The sequence below is a fragment of the Pteropus vampyrus genome, unplaced genomic scaffold (assembly GCF_000151845.1).
Source record: "Pteropus vampyrus isolate Shadow unplaced genomic scaffold, Pvam_2.0 Scaffold14, whole genome shotgun sequence".
In the NCBI taxonomy this organism is placed as follows: domain Eukaryota; kingdom Metazoa; phylum Chordata; class Mammalia; order Chiroptera; family Pteropodidae; genus Pteropus; species Pteropus vampyrus.
The window spans coordinates 9,022,290-9,031,074 of NW_011888795.1; the positions used below are offsets into that span (position 1 = coordinate 9,022,290).

General features: G+C 33.3%; 1 protein-coding gene across 1 annotated transcript in view; it reads right to left on the reverse strand.

Annotated features, from left to right (window-relative positions):
- The window catches only part of VPS8 (VPS8, CORVET complex subunit), a 255,708-nt gene that overhangs the window by 128,592 nt on the left and 118,331 nt on the right, over window positions 1-8,785 (reverse strand). The window contains exons 26-28 of the mRNA XM_011383477.2: window positions 8,356-8,363; window positions 7,967-8,042; window positions 7,551-7,670 (exon numbers count right to left, since the gene is read on the reverse strand). Coding sequence (XP_011381779.1) covers window positions 7,551-7,670; window positions 7,967-8,042; window positions 8,356-8,363 — 204 coding nt within the window. The remainder of the gene's footprint in view (window positions 1-7,550; window positions 7,671-7,966; window positions 8,043-8,355; window positions 8,364-8,785) is intronic.

Below are 8,785 nucleotides of genomic sequence, written 5' to 3' on the forward strand. Positions count from 1 at the left end.
ATAAGGTATTTTTAGTGAGTTTAATAGAAAGCTATGGCATTTAATATTGCAATTTAAAAATGGATTAAAAGTATAAAAATGTAGTAATTATCATACAACCAAAAATGATTCGAGAAAGGAGGGCAAAGTTTATTGGCAATGCAAAAAAAAAAAAAACAAACACTAATGAATGGCGAAAGGCAATTTATAAGCAAGGATTTGAGAAGGATGAAATACATGTTACATGCTCAGCTATCATTCTGTCTATGCTATTTGGAAACAATAACTGAAATACACCTTATTAACTGTCATGAAAAATAACTGTCATGACAACTAAGAAAAATGATGTTCAAAGATAGATTTTTTAAAAAATTACTATGGCAAAACTGTCACAATGTTAAAATCCTCAAGCCTACATATAAGGAATAGGTATCCTATTTTCAAAAAACTGCCAAGTATAACACTTTTTATGTCCCTGCTCAAGTAGAGCCAAATATATTTTGAGTAGAACATGCACCAAAGTAAAGGACAGCACCTGATTCTGAAAATACCTAGTACCTACAGGATGCATATATGAAAGAGATGAAATTTTATTCATATCAAAAAATTGAAATGAGATTACTTAGTAATAAGAATAATAAAGACTTGATTTTCAAATAGTTTTCATTTAGCATGTTTGGTTCTTAGAAATGTTTAAATTCAAATATCAATAATTTACTGCTTATTTTCCTGAAACAAAGACTACATATTATCTCAATAGTTTAAAAAAAAAAGGAATTTCACAACCATGAACTTTCAAAACTATATTATAGTTACATTCAAACCAGAATGCTTGCTAATCTTTAAATGGGCCCTGAACTTCCCCAATTTCTCTCCAAAGTACCTTTATTCAGGCTGTTTCTTCTTAGCATGCCCTTCCTTCTTTTCTCCAGCCCAATACACAGTAAGCACTTTAAACAAACGACTGCTGATTTGTCTAGTTAATTACAGAGAAAAATAAAATCTTTTCTTTTTTTTTTTTTAATCATTTTTACAACTAGACTGCTTTGAGGCTGCTTAGCTGAGAAATACTAAAATGAGTTACCTAGGAGACGTAGGAGATCATATTCTGGAAAGCTCAAACAGAAAATATTTTGATGTTTAAGTGGGTTAAATATGATCCAGCCTGAAGACAGAAAGATAGACTATAAAGTCTCTCAGTTCTATCTTCAGGTTTATGAGAACAACACACACAAACACACACATACACACACCATCCTCCACCCCACCTCAGCCTGTCTAAGTGAGACCTCACTCTGTAAGTACAAATAGAAGGTACTATCTGCTAATACAAATGCCATTCAACTAAAACATAAAACCATGAAGAATTAACATACCTATTAAAAAACTATAGCAGTAATAGTAAGTAGAAAGAAATTTCCTTATTCATTTTCCCTTTGGCAGAATGAATTTACTGCTTTGAAACAGATACTGAATATTTATTTCCCTAAACACAATTAAGTGGTGATATACTACATTATGAAATTATGATACACATAATGACATATTTTGATTGTAGTTAACAGCTGCCACCAAAATGGCACATCATTGTTAAAACATTATCATCCTACAAAGATACTTCTAATTACACAATGCTTGTTAGAGAAATAATATGCAAGATGTCCTAATGGAGAATGACAGTTTGTGAAGCACAAAGGTAGACCTAAAATTCAAGTCGAAAGTCATCTGTAAATTTGGTCATAAAACTTCTCTGTGTAGTCTCTTAAAATTTATTATAGAGTTTCTGTAAAATAATGATAATTGGCTAAATTCTAATCCAGGGGTCAACAAACATTTTCTGTAAAAGGCCAAAGAGAAAATATTGCAAATATTGAAGACTTTGTGGGCTACATGCAATCCTATGACATAATCTTCTTCTGTTTTTATAACCCCTAAAAAGTGAAAGAATATTCTTAGCTTGCATAGGTCAGAGGCCAAACGGAGCTGGATTTGATCTATAGGCTGTAGTTTGTGGACTCCTGAACTAATATTTTCACACATCCCCCATTAAGACCCCTGTATGTTAAAAAAAAAAGAGCAAAAAGAAACACTCACAATTCAAGGTAATGGGAAAACTAAAGGATGACAAATACCACAAATTTAAACTTACATAAAATAAACTTGGAAAAATGAACATCCCAAATTAGCAGCGTCAGCTCCAAAGCCCAGGACATCAATACAATAAATTGAATAGAATTGGGTAGAAGGAGAATATGACAAGGTTTCAGGGGTAGCAGAATAAAGAATATCAAATAGAATTTACCTCCAGAAGAAAAAAGAGATCCACTTTGGGTGAGGAAGTGCAGAGATCAGGCCTGAGACCTAATGCCTAATAGGAAGAAGAAAAGAAGAGGACTGGCAAGTGTGAATCAGAGGTCTCGGTAAGATATGGCTTAGGGCTAAAGGGAGGTACCTTGGGAATGGGAAACACTCTTTGATGGCTAATGTGAAAAGAAGGAAGTGGCTCAAGATAAAGGTCCTACTAAAACAAGACTGAGAAGATAGACTATCCTCAGAAGACATTGTTTATTTAAGAAATTGTACTTAATTGTAGCAAATGAAGAAGGCACTTGAACTAGGAATGCCAGTAGGTAATTTTCTCCTACCCTCTAACGAAGTCACCTATTACAGCTAGCCAGAAAAATCCAATACAAAAAATGAAAATAAAAACAGCAAATGAAGGCACTCTAAAATAAAACAAAATAAAAACTAGCCACGAAATAGAAACAGAAGTAAACTATAACAATATGCCAATGTATATTAAATATATTCAAACATACAACTACAGATTTGAAAGAACATCACAAACCAGAAATTTAAGAATTTGAAAAAGAAATGAACAAAGAGCAGAAAAATATGAAATAAAAGCTAACTGAACTCAGGAAAAAAATGAAAAAAAAAAAAGGATAAATTCACCCCAGAAATGAAGACAATTACAAGCCACCCAAGGGAGAACACATATGACTAAAGCACAGTAAGAGAAATTGAGAAGATAAATGAAAAGAAACAAGAAAATAAAATTTAAACAAAGAAGGAAGAAAAAAATATCAGAGAAAAGCTGATACAGAAGGTAAAGATACAATATACAAATAATAGGCATTTCTAAAGAAAAAATACAAAATAATGAAGGAGAAAAAGTATTTAAATTTACAATTCAAAAACACTTTCTTGAAATAAAGACTCGAATTCACGACTGAAAGGGCCCAAAGTATATATAGTAAAACTGAACCAGAACAGTCAATTCTAGAGTAAATCTCAGAGGAAAAGACCTAGTTGAATCTTATAGTAAAACTCTATGGGGAAAAGTGTTCTGGCTCTCTAGAAAGAAGGACTAAGTTCCTCCGAAAGTTAAGAAAAATCAGGATGACATTAGTTTTCTTGATAGCAATATACAAAGCAAGAGAAGAGAAAGGTGATTTTTATTTTATCAAAATTTGTAAATTGCACAATAGTAGGAAAAACATTACGTTGAGTCCTCATCACTCAGAAAACTACAAACTATAAAACATTTGAAAAAATTAAAGAAGACCTAATGAAATGGAACAATATACCTTTTCACAGGTCAGAAAACTCAGTGTTGCTAAAATGTCAATTCTCTTCAAATTGGCTGAACATTTAACACAATCCTAATGAGAATTCTAACAGAGTTTTGTAGTAGAAATTAACAAGACAACTCTACAAACTCATACTGAAAATCAAAAAACCTACAAAGGACAGAGCAATTTTGAAAAAGAACAAAAACATCGGAGAGATAACATAATGTGCGATTTCCATACTCATTATAAAGCTACAGTAATCAAGACAGTGCTGTGTTGGAATTAAGATAATCAGACCAATGGCATAGAATAGAGTTCAGAAGCAGACTCCACACATATACAGATAACAGATTTTTGATAAAGTACAAAGACAATTCAGTAGAGAATGAGTAGTCTTTTTATCAAATGGTGCTGTAAGAGCTGAATATCTATGTGCAAAAAAAAAAGGGGGGAAAAGTTGTACCTAACCCTCATATCACATTAAAAATTTCTTCAAAATAGATCATATCTAAATGTAATACCTAAAACCATAAAACTTCTAGTAGAAAACAGAAGAGAAAATCTTTGCAACTTTGGATTAGGCAAAGATTTCTTTGATATGACACCAAAAGCATGATTCATAAAAGAAAGCTGGTAAATTAGATGATCAAAATGTAAAACTTCTGCTATTTAAAAGATATTGTTAGGACAAAGAAAAGACAAACTACAGACTGAGAGAAAACATTTGCTTGTGCAATCTGATTTGTATTTAGAGCTTATAAGGAATTCTCAAAATCCAACAAGAAAACACAATTTTGAAAAAAATGAGCAAAAAATATGAACAGATATTTCATCAAAGAGAATATATGAATGGCAAACATATCTTCTTTGCTAATAGGCTCAACATCATTAGCCAGAGCAAAATATAAATTAAAACCACAATGGGATATCACTATATACCTATTAGAATGCTCAAATTTAAAAGGTCAGCCATACCAAATGTTGGTGAGAAGACGAAAGAATTGATACTCATATATACTACTGGTAGAAATGTATAATATTAGAACTGTAACAGAAAACTTAGTTTCTTACAAAGTAAAATAACACACTTAACAAATGCTTGATTCCATTCTTTGGTATTTACTCATGAGAAATAAAAATATTTGTCCACACAAAGACCTGTCTGTAAATGTTCATAATAGCCTAAAACTGGAAACAACCCCAAGGACCCTCTATTAGAGAATGGATCAACAAACTGTATATCTATAACATGGAAAATTACATAGCCATAAAAAAGAACAACTTATAGCTAGCTACATGCAATGTGAATAAATCACAAAAGCATAGTTTAAAGTGAAAAAAAAAGCCAGGAAAAAAACACTACAAAGTGTATGATTCTATTTAAATGACATCTAGAAAAGGCAAAACTACACTGTCAGAAAGCAAATCAGTAGTTGCCAGAGTCTCTGAAGTCAGTCTCAACCCAGTCACAGGAGAAACTAGCAAAAGTGACCTTTTTGGAATGATGGGAATGTCCTATAACTAGATTGTAGCAATGGTTTCAAGACTGCATACATATGTCAAGCTCTTCTCCTGTGAAAAGGGTGAATTATATTTTGTACAAATTATACAAAAAAGCTAAATTTAAAAGTCTTACTTGAAAAAATATTCCTAAATGAAAAAAACTGGGGAAATGTTATTTAAAAATCTGTCACTGAAATTCTTCTGGGTCTCTCTGAAACTATTCTTTTTATTAAAGTATATTAACTGAATTAGGAAAGTCATATGATTAATTAATTATGGTAAACATAATAGGCAGTGAATCCAGTATCTTAGGTCTTAGCAATTTTTCCAGCTTTAGTACTTGAGGATGCAGCCAGCACTTGGTGTATGCAAGGAAGGAAAACATCACTTGTCTTTTAGGCATTTCAAATTCATTATGCTCAAAAGAAAACTAATTATCTATGTCTCTCTGAGCCCTACTCAATTTCTTGAGAAACCTGTTTTTCCTGTGATTCCCTCTTGAATCTACAAATAAACCACTATACATCCAGTTCATCCAGTTAGAAACCTGGGAATATTTGATGATTCCCCATTTGTCTTAACTTTCACATCCTAAATTTTAGGCCAATGTGCCTCCTAAAATATTTTCCAAATCCTTTCGCATCTTAGTATCCCCACTGTCACTGCCCTAAATCAAGCCACCATTATATTCTACCTAGATTACTACAAAAATTTGCTAACAGATCTTTTTGCCTCCAATCTTTTATTTCAATCCGTTTTCCATACAACGATCAGAGGGAATTTTTCTGAACTACAAATGACATTCCTCTAGCTAAAAGGCTTCAATGGCTACCTACTGCTCTAGTATAAAATCTAAACTTCTTACCATAGATTATAAAATTCAGTCTCTACTCACCTCTCTGGATCTGTCTCTCTCTGCAGGCTTCCTAATACTTACAGATGCAGTCATACTGATTTTTTTTTTTTCAATTTCTTGAAACACATATTGCTCTGTCTTATTCCTAGGCCTTTTACAAATTCTGTCTTCTGCCTAGAATATTTTCCCCTAACCTTAACCTGACTAGTTTCTACTCATCCTCTGAGACTCAGAATGGATATCATTTTAACCAAGAAGCTGCCTGACCCTCCATTAGGTCCCCCTCCTAAGTGTTCCCACAGCATCTTCTCCAATGGCATGTATTACACTATGCTATAATTACTTATCTACAAGTCTGGATCTTATTACTCCACAAGAGGGTTTATATCCTGTCAGCCAAAGTTGTACCCCCAGATAGTATAGTACATGTGGTATACTAGGCACTCAAATATTTGCCAAGTAAATGAGAGATTGTATTGCAGCCTTACTACCAATCCCAGTATCATTATTCAGACACCAACATAATTCCAAATGATCTTCAGTGCTACAACAGCACTTAAAAAAAAAAAAAAATCAGGTAAAATTCTTTGTTGCTCTTTACCACTCTTTCTGAATCCAATGCCTCACACTTTCTGTTTCTTTTTTCCTACATGCCAGACCCAAATTCCCTTACGTTCTCTTCTGGAAGTCTGAAGTCTCCTAAACCAACTAGATCTGACTTCCAGTTCTAAGTTTCTTTCCCCTTCTTCCCATGCAATTAAAGTTACTACTCTTGAAGTCAGATTTTCAAATTAAACTAATTCGAATATTCTATAATTGGAATGCTAACCTTCTCATGGGCACTTATTTTTTTTATTTACAGTTTATTATTCAACTTATGAAAATAATATATGCTCATTAGAGAAATTTGCCCCCTCTCATATTTACTATTAGTATTTAGATGTATTGTTTCTCCAAACATTGGACATATACAACATCTGTGTGTGTTTTATACAATTGTAAGCCTGCTGCTTCACTAAACACTATAATATAAGCACTGTCTATGTTATAAAATGCCTTTAAAAACAAATACAATACTATTTATTTGGGAATATATATTTTATATAATTATTCCTTTGGGGGCATTTTCACAAAGAACCTAGTTCACCTAAATCCACCTTTAATTAAACCTGTCTAAAGATTTTTTTTTTTTCAGCAGGAAGCATCTTTGTTTCATTTCAACTACAGTGATTTCCACTACCATCACCACCATGTCCTTCTTCCATATTTAGCATGTCAACTAATACAATTTATGAAATCAAAGATGCACCACATTTAACCTTGCTTTAACTTTTTGATAAGAATGTATTAAAAAGAACTAAAGAGGGAGAGGGCAGGAGGGAGGGAGAATGAGAATGAAGAAGGAAGAGAATGAAGAGGAGGAGGGGAGTGGGAAGGGAAGAAGGTGGAAGAAAGGAAGAGAGAAAAGGAATTAGAAAATATTGGGTGGCATAGCAAAATTAAACATTTCAAACCTGACTTACTGTTAGGGCATAAAAATAGTACCTGATTAACGATTTTTATTTATCTTTCTTCATATTAAAAAAAAAAGTATCATCCTGGCTTTTAAAACACCTTAAAATCGTATTATCTCTTACCAGTGCCAATACATTTAGAAATTCTCTTGTGTCGAAATGCAGCAAAGTCCGAACATAAGGATATATTTCTTCCTCAAGGGAAGCTTCTGCTGAATGCAGGCGAATTAGAAATTCAAAAACCTGCCAGGTTGAAAAAAAAAGTTGATTATTTTCTCACCTTACAAAGTATCTTGCTGAAGCATTGATTCCCATTTGGATAAAATAAAAGCAAGTTGAATCTACTTTAAAGTGCCACTACGTTACACCTTCTCTAACCTCTCTCAGCTACCACTTTGCCTTCAGTAATGGTACGTAGACTCTCTCCTATCATAGTTGATAGGTAGCTCCTGACCATGTGTAACTCTCAGTACAATTTGTCTTTACTGCACCTTTACAAGAGGAGTAATAGTCAAAGATGCTGAGAAAATGGCACCAACCTGGTTTTTAACCAAGGGAACAAGATCTTCAGGGATGTCACCAAGGGGGTAGGCACGACCTGCTAGACAACAGCTAGAAGAAAAGAAAGAACAGATTTGGCGACCTGTAATGGGTTAACTTCCAGGTAACACATTGTTTCTCAAACCCAGGATAACTAGTTTGATTTTTTAGCAAGCTTAGCTTTTGTCAGTTAGAAGTTCAAACCCAAGTCTAGTTCGAACTGTTTGAACTTCAATATGATAGCCAATTCAGAAAATGTAGGTGACAAGATGGTTGTGAAGTAACACATCTGTGACTGAGTAAGTCACATTTTCTTATTTTACCTAAGAAAAACCCAAGCTGCACTAAAGGGGCAAGAAGGAATAAAAGCAGACTGTCTAAAAGTCATATATATACCCAGCATCTAGAAAGAACCTAATGGCACCATTACACTATGATTTACCTGTTAAAACCTGATTGTTCTCAGAGGCTTTTGAAGCCAGTGGTTCTAAGAGTGGTGATTAAAGATGGAGAATGAGATAAACTAAGAAACGTCTGCAGAATGTCTACAATCAGACAAGCTTTCAGGAAGAATTAAAATCCCATGAGAAATTAACTGTACAGTTTTACCTCCGAATCACACCTTCCTTTTGGCTAATGACTTGCCTTGTGGGCTGAATTACAAAAAATGTCTTTTGAATATGTCCTTATTTTTTCTGGAGTTTTTTTTGTGGGGCGGGGGAGAGATTTTAAACCTCTTTAAACAAGTCATCAATTTTGAGTGTTAGAGACAGCAGGATACCAGAATATTCTAAGTTTAAACTATGAAATAGGTCTCT